The sequence below is a fragment of the Pungitius pungitius genome, chromosome 6, assembly GCF_949316345.1.
Source record: "Pungitius pungitius chromosome 6, fPunPun2.1, whole genome shotgun sequence".
NCBI lineage: Eukaryota > Metazoa > Chordata > Actinopteri > Perciformes > Gasterosteidae > Pungitius > Pungitius pungitius.
In genome coordinates this window covers 21,445,443-21,465,118 of record NC_084905.1, presented here as the reverse complement: position 1 = coordinate 21,465,118, position 19,676 = coordinate 21,445,443, and the positions used below count along the sequence as shown (strand labels likewise).

The 19,676-nt window shown below is 45.3% G+C and overlaps 1 protein-coding gene across 1 annotated transcript; it reads right to left on the bottom strand.

The window, feature by feature from the left end:
* Positions 1 to 5,450: 5,450 nt before the first annotated feature.
* LOC119196578 (chemokine-like protein TAFA-5) lies at positions 5,451 to 18,199 on the bottom strand. The gene is made up of 4 exons (XM_037452374.2): positions 17,500 to 18,199; positions 11,065 to 11,214; positions 7,451 to 7,578; positions 5,451 to 6,811 (listed from the first exon to the last, which is right to left on the bottom strand). Exons 1-4 carry the CDS (start codon positions 17,588 to 17,590, stop codon positions 6,803 to 6,805), a joined length of 378 nt encoding a protein of 125 aa, XP_037308271.2. The 5' UTR covers positions 17,591 to 18,199; the 3' UTR covers positions 5,451 to 6,802.
* Positions 18,200 to 19,676: the final 1,477 nt, after the last annotated feature.

The following is a 19,676-nucleotide window of genomic DNA, read 5'->3' as shown; positions in this document are numbered from 1 at the left end:
TCAAATGTGGCACAATGGTTTACATATTAAACATATGAAAAGAAAAAAAGAAAAAAATATATATACATATATTAATAATAATAATAAAACCATTAAAAAAAATTCCACCTAAAAAATTCAGACAGAACTGAAGAATTAATGTCTAAAATACAGCAATAAATGTAAAAGCCTGAAAGCGCAGAGGTCTAAGAACATGAAAATCAATAAATGAGGCGAGCTGCCGTGTGGTTTCACTTTCACTCCTCACTTCTTGACTGTGATTGGACGCTCAGCAGCTCAACAAAGCGTTATTTATTGATGTGCGTTCATTTCCACATGCGATGTGACATCGGTTCACATTACCTACGCTCCAATGAAAGAAACACATTTCTCCTCTCAAAGGCGACCGCGGACGGACGGACTCAGGTCCATTAACACCCCCCCCCCCCCCCTGTGAGAGGCAGGATGAACAGAACTAAACGTTTGGCAGTTTTCACCTATTTTACGATGCATGTGACGAGTCATATTAGGACATGAAAACACAAGATGCATTCATTCATCAGATATTTATATGTTTCATTCCAACAATCTGAAATCCTTTGGATTCATTAAACATTTAGTCACTGCTCGGATCTGCATGCAGCTTTTTGTTAGAGGCATTCATTCATTTCATCCTCTTCAGGACCAAAGAAACGGATCAATTTGAGTGACAAGTCCACATGAACCCACGTTAAATCATATTTAACATGTTAAGGAGTGAGAAATACACAACATTCAAAGGCACAGAAATGACCCATCAGCTCTTTCGCACTAGACGCCAGACGCATGACTTTGTTAATGAAGGGTTTGAATTGAGTTCTGACCCAGACGAGGTCGTCGCTCTGAGGTCGACTGCAGCACAGATGAGCTGCTGAGCTGCGTCCATGTCCATGGGCTTTTATTGTGAAAGGTAGGAACAGAATGAGTCTGCCTTTGTCACTGTTGAAAGGAAGAATAAAGTCTGATGTTTTAGATCAGACTAAGGAGGATAAAACGGCTTTGTGATCGGTTTAAACCACACTTACAGAAGAAGAAGTTTGGCCTGATGTTCACGTCGGCTTAGTTTCCTCCTCGGTGGAGATGTTTTCCTTCATGACCCCTGAGGAGACACCTGCAGGTACATTCTGAGAGGAGGAACCAGTCCAGTGACTTCTTCAATTAGGAGAAAAGGTCAGATGGACATTTTACAGATGATGAATGTCTCTGTGAGCGAATCCAGCCTCTGCAGGCCGAACCGAGGTGGGAGGAGCTCCTCAGAGACGAGCGGGGGCCTCGTCCGCGGCCTGCCGGGGGGGGGAGGGTCCCGTGGGCGTCTCGCGTTCCCGCCTGCAAGGTGTCATGGCGGCGCGCTGGGACCGGCGCCGGTCCTCGGCCGCCTCATCCGACCTTCAGCAAACAGCTCTGACCCCGACATTAATCATCAGGCGGCGGCGCGTCTCTCCCCCGACGCGTTGGACCTGTCGTCCCCCCCCCCCCCGAGGAACTCGCCTCGTTCCCCCGTTGACGTCCACCTTCCTCGTCCTCGATGTCCTGATGTCCTCCGCACCTACGCGGTCTGTCACCTTAAGCTTGTCAGGTGACCAGTGCTCCTTTAGAAGGTCTCATGATGTCTCAGTTGAAGACTTTTAGTCCCGAGGGTCGAGGGATGCAAACAGGACTCTGATTGGCTGCATCGCTGCTGCACGTTGGCGCACTTGGTCCAAGTCTTTCTGATGTTTTGTCCTTTCGAGGTACTTGTCCCACTCAATGAAAGGCAGTTTATTAAGTTACCTTCCAGATTATTTTAATTCTCCTCTTAAGGAGATGTGTTGATGTTTTTGGTGTCAATAAATATCAGAAACATCAGATATAATTCATGCTTTTACTTGAAGTATCTTTGTGTCTAAGTGACTGATGAGGTGTTGAAGGTAAGCGGTGCAATGGGATCCCTCGGTTCTCCTCCTCACGTACTCAGTGTCATCAAAAAGACTCTCCATGTTGCCGCTGAATCTGAGGCGAGACGCACAGTTACAAACAGATCTATTATATAGATATATTACTATATATAAACATATAAATATATTACATTTTACGACAACAAGAACTTCTACTTGTAGTACTTATACCTTTCTCTCCTTCTTCATTCATCAGTTGGCTTTTTCATAAAAAGATCATTTCAGCTGCTGGTAATCAAATAAAGAGCTGGACAGAAGGAGGAAGGAAGAAAAAGGAAGGAGGAATGAGGAGGGAGGAAGTAGGATGCACTTAAAATCCTCTCACATATATACTGTATCATATACCAAGCTACAGTGTGTGTGTGTTTATGAAAATCTACGTAAATCCAAACATTAAGCTCCTGAGATTAAATTATTCAAATGAAAACCTTCCCACACACACACACACACACACACACACACACACACGCACACACACACACACACACACACACACGCACACACACACACACACACGCACACACACACACACACACACACACACACACACACGCACACACGCACACACACACACACACACAGCTACACACAGTGTTTATGTACTGTGTGTTATATAAAATTCACATTGATGTAAAACGACATCACTCTGCTGTGAAGGCCTGCATGTGTGTGTGTGTGTGTGTGTGTGAGTGTGTGTGCGTGTGTGTGTGTGCGTGCGTGTGTGTGTGAGTGTGTGTGTGTGCGCGTGTGTGTGTGTGCATGTGTGTGTGTGTGTCTCATGTAGGGTGAGTTTTCATGTGTCCTGCATTCATTAAAGGCTCCCCGCTGTGAGGCCAATAAACATCTGTTAATTATCGGTAGCAGATGTTTTTGTGTTTTTTACAGAACTTTGAACAAACATTTTTTGCAGAGTGAAAGATTAAAAAAGAAGAATCACGGGATATTTCATTTAAAGTTAGTTTTAGTTAAAGAGTGGTGCTTTATCTGTTCGATAGTGAGACACAGTGGACTAAACAAAGCTTCCAACGTCTTCATACTGTTACGCAACACGTGTCACTTTCTGCTCGTCTGCGTGTAGATTTTTCAAAGTGAACCTTTGTGTTGACAGGAAACAAGTGTCGGCCACTAAAGAGGCAACACAACTATTTAGTCAGGTTAAGATAAATCAAATATTGAGGCAACACAACATGTTACTTGTCTTCGTTGGTTGGTGTTTATAGAAACAGAAGGTTCGCTTCAACTTAAACAAACACTTTTACCTTCATGGCTCTCTTCTTCCAGGGTGTTTTCTCCAAGGCCTCAAGGACACAACGTTACAGTAAAGTGTTTGTTGGTGTTCAGGCTGGTTGTAACATGAATATTCATGTGACATTAACATTTGAACAGAGCTTTTCAAGGTGAAATCCATCAGCTGCTCACAGGTTCCAAAACACGCTGCTGATGATGGATTTTAACGTCACTCTGACCTTAAAATGTTCCTGGATTCCTTCCTGGTTTGTCACATTTCTCTCTGAGATCTTTCAGTTGATGGCCTCATGCTTTTTAAAAAACAAATAAATAATAAAAAGAATATTCTTCACGTGAAACGACACAATTTTATGTTGAGGTCGTCCGCACTGTTTACTTGTTTTTGGAGATGTATTGAACATAAAACATCTGCACAATAATGTCCCTCAGGACGGTCTTTTAGGTTTGTGTGTTTTTTCTTCTTTTTGGAAAATAAAGAAAATGCACAACTAACAAAATGAACTCTGGGAAACGCAGCCATGAAAACGTCTCCAAACGAGCTCCCTGGAGACCACCAGGAGAAACTTTTATTTTTGCCAAAAGAAATTAAGAAAATACAATTGTTTCCAATTTAGAGGGTCATGATATGACATCCATGTTGTGATTGAAGTAACACATTTACAAGAAAAAACTAATATTTCCTAATACCCTTCAACATGGTGGACGGAGCTGCAGGACGGAGCTTTTGTCCACGCGGCCCGCCGTCCTAACAGAAGATGTGAATGTGTTTTAGTGGCGTTAAATGGAGCCCGACGACTTGCTGACATCAGCTCGACTCCCTGCAGCCATGACAACACTGTGTGTGTGTGTGTGTGTGTGTGTGTGTGGTTTGAGGTGTTCTTTGGTCTAGCTTTTGAAGGACGGGTGCCGTATTTGTTCAGGTCTGCAGGAAGTAGTGTTTGGACATTTAGACCATGAGAGTCAGAGAAAAGAAATGCACCTCATTAAAGTGATCTTCTGCTGATTTCCTGTTTCCGTTGTAAAAAGTGGGCTAATTTGCTGAGGGAGAGAAGTAGGCCAGAATATGAAGTTAATAAATAAAAAAGGAGAGTGTAAGAGCAGTGAAGCCTCAGAGAGCCCAGCCTACATTCTGCTCAGTATATTTAGTTCATCTGAGGTCTGGAAACGGATTCATTCAGTCACTGCATTCGGCAGTGGGACGTCGCAATGCTTCATGTTTGATTTGGAGACGACAGAGTCCGTAACACCCTTCAGACGGGGGACAAGTCTCTGTAAAACCACCCGATCTACAGCGTGTTGGTGTGCACATCCTCTACTGCATGATGAGGTTTAAATCATTTTCTCGTATGTGGGATCATCTTGATACCAACAGTTATTTTAGCGAGGTAGCTGAACTATTTGCAGGTCACATGACTACTGATTGGCGGCAGGTTGTGATCTGTCTCTCACAGCAGCTTCACATCAACGCCTTTCAAGAATTTAGTGGGAGCAGATTTTTGAAACTGCATTTACTGCTCTCCCCCTAAATGACCTCCAGACTTCAGTCCCCGCCCATTGGGTCGTGACGTAGTTGCCGCAGGAACCAGCAAGTGTGGTTTATTGCGAACTCGCCTTCCGGTTGCTTTTTTTCCAATGAAATGCGGCTGGAAGCTTTTATTGTGAAGGAGCATCAGCCGTTATCTCAAAACGCTTTCTGCTTCTCTGGTTGGAGATTGGAGCCACGCTCGCTCTGTGACCTGAAGCACCAACATCTGACCACCAGGTGATGGAAAGCCGGTCTCCATAAGATGACCGTGCGAATTTAATAAAAATAAAGCTCTAACGAAAGGCTTTGTATCTTCTTCTTGAATTTGTGAAAGATCAAATGTTCTGATCTGCAAAGACCAACGCGTTGATCTCATGAACAGCGTGAAGACGCCTTGATGCACAATCTGACAGGAGAACAAACCCTTTGAGATGAGACACAGAGGTGTTTTCTGTTTAATGAAAACCTCCATTCTGGCAGAGACGCACTGCATTCTGGGATTCGCTAAACTACAATAACTGAAGGAAAACTCAACGCCACTTTCTCATAAAAAAGATTTATATGTTGTAATTAATGATTTAATTGTTGATGAATTACTTGGTTTTACCTTCAAATTATTATCATTTACAGCTGAAGACTTAATGGATTATTAAAGGCAATTTATGATTTGCAGATTTAACCGTTTTTGACAGGTAATAAACCATTAGTTACAACTTATAAAAGGGTGACCAGAAAGTGGGATAAAAACGTTTCTGTATCTCAGAAACCACAGCAGCCGCGTGCTAAATAAAACGTCTCTACTTAGATAATAGTTAAATATAGAACTTTAGGCTTTTGAAAATACATTTAATGCTTCTCCCACCACACGAAACGAACATGACCGCCTCGCTTCATCAGAACCTGCCGAGCCGACGGGGCACCGCAGGGTGTAAAAGCAGAGTGGAGGCGTGACGTAGTCGGGTGGAGAACCAACCAAGGCGCCGCTCGTTCCCACGATCCGTCCGTAGACCTTCAAAATAAAGCTGCAAAATAGAACCACGAGGGAAACTTTGGTTTCTCCTCAAGGAAGAACCCCGCGACAGAACTCAGAGAAGGTTGGAGCGGGGACCCTTTTGGGACTTGTTTCAACCCTTCAGAGGGCTGTACCAAAAAACCAACACAAGGGGTTGTACCCAAAACGATCTGAGAGGTATTACAAATGGTGTAATGGTTCCGTCCAGAGACATGTCTGACCTTTCTATGCAGAGCCTTTTACACCTGGCGCAACAAGAATCTCCCCAACGTACTGAGAACCTTTTTATGTTTCAATGTGAGTTTCATTGGGAATCGACCAAGAACCCTTTTACAATCCAAGGGGTCCAAGGGAACCGGGCTGACTGAACAGCGACTCTTTCAACGCTCCTTCTTCAAAGGGATGTAAACCCCTTTAGGAAAAAAGATGTTCCTCAGAAGGAAGGCGATGAGGCTGGAACCTCAGCTCTTCAGCTGGAGCCGTCCAATAAATGAAGTGGAGTTTATGGTAAAACATTCCCATTGATTTATGTTAATGTACTTTATAGTTATATTCCACCATTGACTGACTCTAATCTTTAAAACATGTTTTATGTTCCAACCTTGAATGGCGGATGAGGTTTTTCACCTTCTCTCCTTCTTCAGCACATGGAAGAGTTTCCAAACAGAAACTTTAACAGCTCTCAGAAAAGTTTCATCATGAACTCATGTACATGTTGGCTGTGCTCAGGTACGACGACTGAATAATGTGACAAGGTGTTCATTTCTTTACATGGTGAAAACCTCTCGGCTCTGTTCATCTTTGGTCTGTGAAAACAGAGTTTTGAGCCTCACAATAAATCCGTCCTGCAGCTCCTCATAATCTGCTTCTTTTTCTTTGAATCTCCTGCAAAATAAACATTTTATTTCCAGCAAAAGTCCGGCCCCAGTTTCCTCAGGTGGGCCCGAGCACGAGGGCCCGCCCCCAGGCTCTGAGGGGGGCTTGTGATTGGTTGGTCGGCGCTTTGCGGTGATGGACGATGGGACCCGGTCTTCCTCCGGAGAGCGTCAGTCTTTGCCGCCGCTGTCAGGAGACCTGGAGGACACACAAATAGACCGGCGTCAAAACCAGAGGGTCCGCTCGTACAGTTTAACAGGTTCTATCTCCTGAATTACATCACAAAATAAAAGTCACAAGTGCCTCATCCAGAGCAAGTATTCGACTTTGTGTCAATCAAACACAACCACAGCGTCTCAACGTGTTGACCTGAGATCGAGTTGTAATTGCTTCAAGGAAAAGATTTAGAAGAAGAAAATGAAGCGGAAGCAGCACCTCGGAGACGCCCCCCACCCCTCCTCCTCCTCCCCCTCCTCCCCCCCACACACCCCCTTCTGAATTATTCATTTCCATCCTGTTCGACTGCAGCTGGAAACCTAAAAGCCAAAAGAGTCAAACAGGGACGAGCCGGATGACTCTGAGAACTCGTACATCATTCTGGAAACTAAACGCATCCAGGCCCCCCCCCAAACGCATCAAGGTCCCCCCTCCTAAACACATCCAGGTCCCCCCTCCTAAACACATCCAGGTCCCCCCTCCTAAACGCATCCAGCCCCCCCCCCCCTAAACGCATCCAGGTCCCCCCTCCTAAACGCATCCAGGCCCCCCCCCTAAACGCATCCAGGCCCCAAACGGGGTGTGGTCATGTGACGTGCACACGGGCGTGGTCCCACTCACCGTGGTGGTCTTGACCCGCCCCCCCGGCTGGGTGCAGGTCCAGCCCGACTGGTTGACCAGCAGGTCGCAGCCTTCGTCCTCCAGACACGGAGACATCTCGCACCACTGACGGGTCCACACGATGCGACCTGGGAGGGGGGGTAGCGGGGGGGGGCACAGGTCATAACACGACTTTATCTGACCCTGACTCGTTCAGATTATGGCACTTCTCTTAAAATGAATTCCATCTCTAGGACTGGTTCTGTTTACTGTAAACTCCTCGGCTATTTATAAAGAAATAGCACATTCTCACAAACACATTTGCATACCGCGGCTCCCTGATTGGCCCACAGAGAGAAGAGGAGGGGGGGGGAGTGGGGGGTTTAAGGGTTTAATAAGAATCACAGGATGTTCAGTGGAGTAAAGGGCGGAGAAACCTCACCTTCATTTCCCATAATGCAACCTGATATCGTCTCTTCATCGGCTCATCGTCAGTTAGTTGTATGTTGAGACGCTAACATGAGACAATATGTAAGATGAGACGCCGCTTCTTTAATCAGCAGAAAACGGAACAAACATCTGTCAGCAGTTATCAGTTCGTGCATCTAATTAAAGATGGCCGCCGGTCCCAGAGGGACATAAAGTACATAAAGTAATGTTCTCATTATGGAGGAAGCAGAGGAACATTTCCTAAAAACAAATGCAGCTTATATCGGTCTTCTTATATCAATGTACATCATTGGTTTTAAAATACTTATTATAATGTATAAAACAGATTGATGTATTCTTAATTCCTTCCATGTGTCACATTCAAGGCCTCATCAAGATGAGATTTCTTCATTGAGTCAACCTTTAAAGAACATTTTATACCCAGAGTTAAAGAAACATTAAAAAAAACAAATCCCACAGTGAAGAGCAGCGTGGTGGCAGACTGTGGTGAAATGTGATGAAATGTGGTGGAATGTGGTGGAATGTGGTGAAATGTGGTGAAATGTGATGAAATGTGGTGGAATGTGGTGAAATGTGGTGAAATGTGGTGGAATGTGATGGAGCTCTTCACTCTGAGGGCTTCCCTGCTGTTTGGGCGACGCGTCGCTGCGCCGAGCGGCTTCGCTTTCATTCTCGGCACTAAATGACCACCCGGGGAAAGAGGAAGGGGGGGGGGGGGCGAGGGTCTGCACCTGTGACACACAACCAGGTAAGCAGCAGAGCGCCCGTTAGCCGTGAGCCGAGCCCTCGTTCTTCATCCGAGGAAAAGGAAAGTACCAATAACAGGGCGGTGGGGGTGAAGGTTTATTCCGCCTGCCCCCTCCGGAGGAGAAGATGGACGTTTAGAAATGTCTGTCCAGTCTGAGACATGTTCCATCGTGCTTTTATCGCGCTGAAAGTCCTCCTTAGGAATAGATTTCGATTTGGACGTTCATCACCATGGCAACAAGGTTTCTAAGCATTCGTCTCGGTCGTTGTGGAGAAAGTTACCAAAACAGAAGTTTAAATCTTTGTCCTCTAGAGACACTTTTCCTGATGTGAATGATTCATTTTGTACTTATTTGTTCTCAAAAAACATTCAACGTTCACATTCAAAAAAATTCTTAAGTTATTCCTTAATTGGTGGATTCATAAAATAAAAGAGTGAGAAACGTTCCCCGTAACGAAGGATTAATCTCAGGTATCGTGAACACCTGCGAGCGCAGATTAATGATCAATCAGCAGGTCGTTCATCCTGGAAGAGAGGCGGCCATTTTTTAATGGCTTCATTCATCAGCGGCTGCGTCCGGGAGGAGGGACGCCGCCCCGCTCCCCCGAGAGGAACCAACCAGAAGAAGCGAAGGACGAACAGCTGGACGTTAATATGAAAACAGGAAGTGGCGAGAGGAGCCATTATTCCCGTCTCCTTTTAACCGCTGTTATTTCAGCCTTTCCTTCTTTTCATCAAGTTCCCTTCTGCAGGTTAATGTCTGTCCTTTATTGTCCCTCCGTGTCCTCTCCTTAGAACCTGTGTTTCTGTGGGAGTTTTACTGCAGACTTTACCGTCAAAATACAGCTTTCATGTGAAGATTTGCATCTTAAAGTCAAAAGACTCGTTCAAAACGCACCTCAGAGACCTCACAAAGACCTCATTCTCATCATGACGAGACTGATTAAACATAACCAGGTGATGAATATATATCTCCTCGCGTCTCCTAAACAGTTGTCCTGCATTTCATCATAAAATAAAATGAATGTAATTATGGTTCAGACAGAAGACGCCTATTATGAATGTGATTAACATGAATACAACTACATTTATTTTACTTTCCTATTTGTTGAAAAAGTTACTGCTTCTGCAGCATTCCCATTTTCCACATGGAATTGACTTGATTGGAATTGATTTTCAACAAAGTCCAGTCATTGATTTCTTTTCCTCTTGTTGTCCTCTAACGTTGGAGTTGCAATGTAAGATTAAATATTAAATGAAACACAAATAAAGTTGGTTTGGTTCTGTTAACTGATACTTCTCAGCATGCACATCGGTGTCGAACGAGTCTTGACGAGTCTTCCTGTCGGAGAGCTGCAGCGATCGGCCTGAACGTTGCTCTTCTTCTAAAGGTTTAGACGAAGCAAGCGCTGATGTGGGAGACGCACTGATACAGCCGAATGGACCAGAGGGACAGATGCAGATCACATGACCCAAAGCTGTGTCCATCCTGCAGGAGGACAGAGAAGTTTGGACGGAACCAAAAGTGGTTCATTTATCAAAATGACGTTTTTTCTGCTGATGAGGTGAAAACAACCTTCATTAAATCGTTATTAATTGTGGTGTTTTAGAGCCTTTTGCCCCAGCTGTAATTATCCTGAAGGAAATCCATGCTGACGAGATGAAACTCTTCAACCCAAGGAGACGTTTCCTCTGGAGCTCAAAGGAGGAGAAGGCGGCAGGAAGGACTGCGAGCGCTGAGCAGCCGCTGATGAAACAATGCGCAACTCTGGGCTTTGTCCTTCTGAACCTTGGGCTCCAGACATGGAGATGTGGAAGATCTAGAGGCCACGGATATCTGTGAGTGTGCTAAAAGGAAGGTTTAGCCTCAGGAGACATTTCTGCAGACTGAAATCCCTCAAAATGAACTTAATCAATTGTAAATGTGCCGAGAAACACACACAACAAACTCTTAAAGGGAGTCACGACAGTTCCATCTGTTTCATTTGGATTTCATCATGAAGCTTAACCAGTTGGACCATTATTTTTATATTTTTAGACGGTTTTTCCATCATGAATCAAAAATGAATAATCAGAACATAAAGTCCTCAGACCCTACATTTTAAAAAATGTTCTGCTTGTTCAAAGTAATAAAATGTTGTAAAAGTCAGACTATGAAATATTCATGAACGAAGCCTTCAGAACAACCAGAGGAATTAACTGGACAGTTCTGAAGAGAGATTCTGAGAATGAACGAACATTAAAGATATCCATCACCAAAAGAAAGAAAGCAGGAAGTCCCGCCTTCACTTTTCAGAAGGGGACGTGGCCTCCAGTTTCTGACCCACATTCATCATCATTCCCCCGACACAGTGACGACTTTATACCGACACAACTAAACGGCGTCTGCTGCCGCCCGAGGACAGAAGCAGACATTTGGACATCGGCTGCGTCTCACCGTCCACGCAGGCCGGCCTGGCTCGCGTCGTCCCGGCGATCCGTCCCTTCCTGCAGGCGCAGCGGGCCGTCTGCCGGGCGATGGTCCTCCTCGGCTGGCTGCTGTCCCGGTCCAGAGTGACGATCTCACAGGTTCCCGCCGCCAGCTGACCTGAGGCGGGGACGGGAAGTCCGTCGTGAAAAGACAAGTCAGTTGGTTTCGGAAGGATAATTAGCCAAGTGCAACGCGTGGTTTTATTTTCTGGTCCGTTATCGTTGTCATGGTTACGGGTGGGGAGACACACAGACTCCCCCCCCCCCCCCCCCCATCGCTAACCAGCCCTCCATCCGCCGCCACGGCAGCAACTAAAACCATTTCCTGTCGTACTACTCGAGTGATCAGAAAAAAAACAACCAATAGTCCAAAGCCAGAAGTTCAGTGCCACAACCACATCATCACAACTGACTGAATATTAAGGATTCTGTGTCTGAAAAGACTGAATTTGGTTGACACAATCTCCTCTAAAGTTCCTCAAGGACCTGCACCACGTCTTCAAAGATGTCTGCAACCACAGAGAGGATCTACATCTTAAGGGATGAATACATTATACAGGCACCTCAACAAATTCCTTGTTTTATTTGGTGCGCTGTCAGTTTTTTAACAGTGAGAGCAAACCAGAGGAGACAGAAAATGAACCTGAAGTTTTGCTCTCTGATTTGGTCGAGCCAAACTGAAGGATTTCAAAAACCTCTGAAACCTTCTGAGAGAAGCCTGGAACTTTTTCTGTGCCTCTCTAACCTCCTCGAAGACAAATAAAGCCTCCTCAAAGACAGCTCCCATGAATAACTATGCCTACTTGGGACCTTTCTACCTTTCATAAAGTCACCGTTAGTTTGTAGTACAGAATAACTTTGCAGTAAATCCTCTTTCTGAATGAAAGGATTCGTCTGAAGGTACCGATAAAATCAAATCTGAGGCCGAGGCTGGACAACGGAGGGGTGAGTGTTGGGTGAATCAGAGGGGACAGAAGCTGCATTTGGTCGCCGTGGGGACGGCAGACGCCCCCCCTGCATGCTGATGAGCTGTCATCAATAGAGCGATGGACCGTCTCCCTCTTCGGAGAGGACCAGGACCTCCGAGGCAGAAGAACAGGGGGAGCATTTCTTCAGAGAGGCCGAGGCCAGAGCGGGAAAAACTCAGAGGAACAAACTGCTCGGAAGAAGTCCAACAGACTTCTGTGAAGCAGTTGACAGGTCACATGATAACTGGAGGTGGCCCATTCATTGGAGAAGCAACAGGACAACTGTCAAGGAAACAACAATCATCAACAAGCATAAAAGGAAGCACCTTAAAATGACTCAAATATAATCAAACCTACCAAATGTACAAATTTAACCTGATACCTTTTCTCCTCTGACAACTACAATAAACTACATAGACGTCTATGAGGAAATGACTCTACTTCTGTGTAGTGACCAGCAGGGGGCGACTCCTCTGCTCCCATAGACGTCTATGAGGAAATGACTCTACTTCTGTGTAGTGACCAGCAGGGGGCGACTCCTCTGCTCCCATAGACGTCTATGAGGAAAGGACTCTACTTCTGTGTAGTGACCAGCAGGGGGCGACTCCTCTGCTCCCATAGACGTCTATGAGGAAATGACTCTACTTCTCTCTTGATTTATTCCCTCAGTAAACATTGTAAACATGAGTTTATGGTCTTCTTCAATGCAGCATGATGTTCATTTAGTGAATGATGGTCCATTTAGAGTCAAACAGACCATAAAGGGGGGATGCTTCAGGTCAGGGGTTCAGTCTGACATTATTTACATTTTTAAGCAGTATCTTTGTAAACAATGTTTGTGTTACAAGTCGTCATAAAAAATGTTAACACGTCCTTGAACAACGCACACTGCTGTAACGGCTTCCCCCAAAAAGTGTTTTAGGGAACTGGGAGCTCTTTTGAATCATGTATTATCACATGGGAACTTCCAGGGCTGACGTTAGAGACACAAACAGTGTTGAGATGTCTTTGCTGAGACTCTCTGCCGTTTTAATGAAGCTCATAATTACTTCTGACAGGCCGCATTAACGCGACTTCTGCTCTCTGTCTGATGTGTCCGCCCCCTCCCGTTAGCCTGCAGGCAACATGGAAGCTGATAAACTCTCTCATCTCTGTCTGAGAGGTGCTGTCATGGCGTCTTCCTCCTCCTCCTCCCTGTGTACGTACAGACAGTCAGACCTCTGTGAGCGCAGCACTTTAATGTTAAAGGCTGCAAAGGTCACGGCGAAAAGTGTTAGAGCTCCACGACATGCAGAGAAGACGCGATCACCTCAGTTCCCTCGAATGTAATCCTATCTGACACAAAGGTCAAAGGTCGCCCACACACACACAACCAGATACCGGCCTCTGCAGGGAGGGAAGCACGAGAGTATTTCATGAAAGATGAAAGTCGTTACTCAACTTCTGGATGTACCTGAATGTTTGAACAGTTATAATAATCAATAATGATCTTTTATGCGTTGTGTGGACGCCGCAGCTGAAGCATGGTTATTATTTCAATAAAGCCTCACACAGAGACGTTGCACCACGGCCATTACGTCACCAAACATCTCGAGCAAAACCCTCCGGTGGGACGAATCATCGGAGGAAGCTCAGAGTTCAAATCAAAGCGCGAAGCTTCACAGGTTTCGTCCTTTTTCAATTTCAAAGACCCTGAACCCTCCGAGCCGCTGAGGGCCCAGAAGCCCCCGAGCTTTTTCACGGTAATTGGGAGCCGGTGTTCATGTGTGTGATGTGAGAGGCGCTGCTCGCTAACAGGTAACCCGTGGTAACCCGTGGTAACCCGTGGTAACCGGCGGCGGGCAGAGCAGAGGCCTCCGGCTGCTCGTTAGCAGCAGCATTAATTCTCAATCTGCTGCAGGTCACCAGGAGGAAGACGCCATTGTGCTCCATCCAGAGCAGTGCATGCTGGGAGAAGAGGCAGCTGCATGACACCTAATAATGTTACTAATAAAGAATAGTCATCAGAATAAACAAAAGTCTGACAGGACTCCAGTTGGTCTGCAGAGGTTTTATCAGTTATTCTGAGTCGACTGCTTTGACCACGATGTCGCTGGTTTGATCCCAGACTCCAGACTCCAGCCTGCTGGAGTGAAACATATATATACATATATATATTATACTTGTGAGCCGCATTTAAAAAATCCATTGTATTTTATTAAAAAATCGACATGTATGTGAAAGCTCAGACGGGGCTGAAGCTCGACTTGGACGTCAGATTGTTTCGTAAAGCTTCTCAAAGTCGACCATCCAAACTCCTCATGTTACAAGAGGGTTTCTTATTGCAATTACCTACATGTTGTTGTTTTTTTAAACTGGGAATACCTAACTCAAAATAGTTTTTTTACAAATTGAATGTGTCTTGTTTAAGTTTGAACTACATCATGTCGTCTCATTAAAACAAAGAATCTCAACCCGTGAGGGTTCATAAACTTCTTTTTGTAAAGTTTAGGGATGAAAGCATGAAGTTCATTACTTCACAATAACATCTCCCACACAGAGAAAGTTTCATTATTGCATTTATTTGACTGTGTGACTCAAAGATGACTCACGAAGCCTCACGATACGGAATGATGAAATTACACAGCGTGGTTTTTCGCCCGTTACGCCGACGTGTGATCGGTTCCCGAATGAGAGGAAGGACGATAAACAGATGAATGACAGCTTTTATTATCCCTCGTCTTACTTTCATAAACCCCTGCAAATCCAAATATAAGAACCACGACCACAGAGAAAAGAAAAGCATCCCGAAAGCGACGATGGAGGAGGTTACCACGGCGACTGAGTGCAGCTTTAAGACCGGAGGTTGCACCTGGAAAGAAAGGTTGGATCGGGCTTCCATAGCTAGCCGCCATCATGGAGGAAATAATGACGATGATTGATCAGCTGATCTCAGGGAAATATTAATTTTATGCTATTAGTGTAAAAACCCTCATCAAATCATTTCCTCAAATGAAGTTCTTTTAGTTAATTAGCATGTTGAAAACTAGCCACAAACCCCCAAAAAACTCACAAAACTCAGATCTTATTAAAACAAGTTATTTTTTCCTTTTACTTAAGATTAATATCTTTTCTTATGTAACTTATATGTATTACTTTCTATTGGCACAGTCAAGTAAATACTGAAATACTAAAAGTTGACATGAATCTATTTATTACATAATAAACATTCTGTAATTTCTGCCTCTGTTGATGCAGGCTTTTATTGTGAAGTCTCACAGCGGGCACCAAGGGATTAGAATTCTTTAAAATGGGGTTGTGGTTTCCTGCCCGCCGCCCCCCCCAGAAGAATTTATTTAAATCCAATTACACCCTCTGTCGCATTTTACTCCTTTAATTTGTGTTTGTGTTTTGTTGTTTTTTTCTCTTTCATTCACCGTGTTCATAATTGCCATGAAGATACGCTCGACTTAATGGAGCACTGAGAATTAATTTGGACTCTGAAGGCTCCTTAGATAAGCGTTTTCACACCGCAGGCACAAACAGCTGTTTCCTGGATCTAAACTCATTCAAGCTTTCCACTAAAGAGACGGCAGCAAACACACCTCCAAAGAGCAGATTATCTCCAACGTTTGAAAGGAAACCTTCCAGTAAAGATGTTAACACCATGTGTAACATCACTATGATGGAAGCAACCCTCCTCCGTTAAAGAGAGGAAATCCAACTATCCATCTTCAAAATAAGAGTCTCTGCAGCGTGACAGAAAGCTCGATCCTTCTCACCTCTGATTGTTGAATACGAGCAGCTGCTGGATTTCTGTTGCAGTTTCTCGTCTCTCTGCAGCAGGACGGATGATCTGAAATCTCTGCTGTGGTTTGTGATTTTGCCTCATGTGATGACGGTGGGGTAAAAGGTCTAGAGAGGTAACATTGCTGCTACGCCAGGCTTAGGAGGGCCGCCGTGGTTCTCCATGGTTCGCCATGGTTACGGTAACAAACATGTGGTCGATGTCATCCGGAACAATCACGGTCATAAATACTAAGGCCAAAACTAACGATGCTTCATTTCTTCTTTTGGCAAAGCGCTGACGTTTGCTGCTTTTTGGTGTCTACTTTGCTTTTAGCATTAGCATTAGCATTAATGAAACATTAAAATGAACAAGTACCGCTCGATAAGGCAAAACTTCATTGTTTGTTACATTACAAAGAAGCGCGGTCTGGCCTTAAATTACTTTCCATCATCATCATCATCATCATCATCACCATCAAAGGGTGTGGACGTGCGTATCGGGACAAACACACGCAGGACTTTCACCCAGGAGACCTGCGTTGATCAGAATCTCCTTATTATACTTTACGTTATTACCTTCAATAACGCAAGGAAAAGCCAGATGTTTGAGCCCAATTAATTACAACCTTAACCACATGTTTAAAATCTGCAACCTCGTGCAGTTTAATAAAATGTATTTTAAAAGCTGATTGCATGTCGTCTTCTAGAAAGCCCGACTCACAATTATGTGGATGTATAATTGTTTTAGAGAAGTTACATTGTTAAACGCTACTGGAGTTAATAACTTAAGAAATGTAAGATTCTTCATTCTTTATGTCATGTTAAAAATGCGTAAAAACCCAAATTCGTTATTTAGTCTGTAGAATTTTAAGGGTCAACTTCTGTGTTTTATTTTCCTTGTGTTTCACACTTCGTCTTTTGCTTCACACATCCTCGTTCAGAGAAGCACAAAGACTGAGACTGAGGAACGAGAACCTCGTTATTTACAGATTCCGCCCACATTCAAACCATTCAAAGCCAACGGCACACACGCTGGATGGGTAAAAAGAAAAGGTCTGCGGGGTGAACAGGTGGAGTCAAACCGGCAGAAGTGATGACCGCGGGGAGGGGGGAGGGGGGGGCAGGTGTTCAGGTGGGCGGATGGAGGAGCGTTAGTGAGCAGGTGGTCTCTAATCCTCGAGCTGTTTCTCAGGTTCCCGTGTCGGGTTCTGCACCGCTGTGCTTTTACCTTCAGGAGTTGAAGCGATTTGCTAAATGATGTGTAGTGGATTCACAGAAACGCTTTTAAATTCTGGTGTCAAATTCTCCACCAATTTGGATGGTTGTTCGAGTCCTTCTAAGAATATCTTCCATAGAGTGAACACTTATTGAAGTCTGTAGATTCTTATTACCTTCCTGATGACTATTACTTTAACCGCGATGGTCCTCTGAACACCAAAACCATTTCAACACATGTGACCTGTTGAGGCCGTCACACACACACACTCACACGGTTTACTTAACCAAACCTTAAGGGAAGTCTTCACCCAGAATATAATGAACTATAAATGAAATATAATGTGTCCCCATGAGGATAGTGAGTCCCCACAACGTAGCTGTGTGCGCTGACGTGTGTCCTCACAAGGCCGGTAACACATGCCCACACACACGAGGTCTGGGAGCCGTACCTTCTCTAAGGACCTGGTTGTGGAGGATCAGGAGCAGCAGGAAGCAGAGCGCAGAGGCAGTCACAGCCCAGGCCAGCCGGAGGAGCTGCATGAGGGAGAGCCGGGAGCCGCACGGGGAACCAGAAAGTCCGAGACTACCCGCAGGCGGGTGCGTCCTCACTGCGCCACATCCATCCCGCTCCGACCCGGGTGAAGACAGGGACCAGAACAGATGGGGGGCATCTCCCGGGTATAAAAACAACACACGAGCCAAATGCACGGGCGGAGCAGATGTCTTTGAAGCAGGAGTGAGACTCTCCAGGTGAAGCCTCCCTGGCGCGTCACGGTGCGCAGCGGCGGCCGGCGGCAGCAGCACATTCCCGGGGTGATCCCCTCCGCGACACCATGTTCAGCAAAACACCCAAACCTGCTCCAGATAGGAGGTTTTCCAGTTTCACGGACTCCGACTCACAGCTCTCTGCGCTGCGGATCCACCGGGACTCTGCGTCCGCCCGTCCGCGTAAATCCCCCCAGAAGTGGAAAAGCCGACCCCGGGCCCAGCTGGAGCCGCTCTGCGGGCATGTTTCCGCGCCGGGAACGTCGCCCCGTGGGTCGGCTGGTCGGTGCCCGGCTCCCCGGTTGTGAAGAGGAGAGGAGGAAGATGAGCAGGAGAAGGAGATGCTGCTCCCCGTCCGATGATCCGGCGCGGTCTGCAGCGTCTCTCTCTCTCTCTCTCTCCCCCCCCCCTCGCTCTCTCTCCCTCTCTCTCTCTCTCTCTCTCTCTCTCTCACACACTTCTCTCCATCCCTCTCTTTTTCTCAACCTGTACCACAGGACTGGGGGTCAATGAGAAGGGCATCCATTTTCTTCTTAATTGGCCAATTTCTTAAAATATTTTAACTCATGTTTCTTTGTTCAGGAAAGTAATGTGTAAATTAAGTAATTACTGTATTTATGTGAGATTTCTTCTTTTTCCTCAGCAGTCCAAAACTTCACAAATAATTAAACGAGACAAAGAACAGATACCAATCATCTGGTTTAAGAAACCAGTTTGCGTAATCATTTCATATTAAATGACTAAAGCAAATGATTTATTAACATCAGTGATGACAGACGTTTTGATTAAAGTGGTGCCGGATATTTTACTTGCACAAAGAAGAAAACTTTTTGCAATGGTGGACATTCAAATGTCTGAGACTTCAAATGATTTCGTAATTGCCTTTAATAATTACAGCCCACAAGAGGTGAAGATCTGCTTCGTGGATGGAATGAATAGATGGAGATGATTCTCCTTTACTGGATTGTTTCTGCTGCGTTTGAAGGAAACTGCAGGACCTCAGTTGTTGGCGAGCAGCAGTTGCAACATTAATTATTGCCATAATTCAGCAGCCAACGACTATTTTGGTTTTCCCTGAACTGAGGTGGTTGCTGGGCTCCAACTCTTCAATCTGCTGCTCCTTACATGCTGCTCTAATTACTGAGTTTGTTTCCTTCCATGCAAGAATAAATTATTCAGAGTTCTTGTGCTGTCAAGCTGCACAGTGACTCTGTCATGCTACAAACATAATGATGAATTCATGTATTGTTACATGTAAAAACATATACCTGTTTATACGCATGGGTAAACACTTATTCAAATACACAGTTTAGAACTTTGGGCTGTATTGATATTTAATGCTGCTGACCAGCTGCAGCACTTCGTCCATCAGCTGATGGTTTCCTGCTGAGCAATGAGGCGTTCGAGGTCCGACCTCTCCACCCACCGCGGTGTGTTTACATGCACTCTGACTTCAAAGCGCTCGGCCTGTGACACACTGGGCGGAGGACGGAGGAGGCGTCTATCAAGTTACATTTTCAGTGCTTCGGCAAACCATTTCAGATGCTTAAATGTAAGTTTAGTATCGTCAGCAGTGTGCAATCAGTGACTCACACAGGATGAAAGATGTTCTGCATGAACACACACGGAAACATGTTGTCTTGCATGGGCAATGGGAGATGATGCGTCTGGTGGGGACGTTTGGTGGGGACCTTTGGTGGGGGCGTCTGGTGGGGACGTCTGGTGGGGGCGATCTTGATGGATGGTCCAGGTTTTCTTCGGCGATGGACTCTACTTGCCGATGTTTCCCCGGAGCCGTCAATCAACGAAACGAGTCTGCGGAGACGAGCTCAACACAAACGCTGTCAGGACTCTGCAACAG

Bases quoted from the DNA above. Each gene is read 5' to 3' on its own strand.
- LOC119196578 (XM_037452374.2), bottom strand. From the start codon at position 17,590: ATGCAGCTCCTCCGGCTGGCCTGGGCTGTGACTGCCTCTGCGCTCTGC. The intron at 11,215-17,499 runs GTACGGCTCCCA...TCCCCGCCTCAG, and splicing joins CAACCAGGTCCTTAGAGAAG to GTCAGCTGGCGGCGGGAACC. The intron at 7,579-11,064 runs GTGAGACGCAGC...CCCCCCTCCCAG, and splicing joins CAGGCCGGCCTGCGTGGACG to GTCGCATCGTGTGGACCCGT.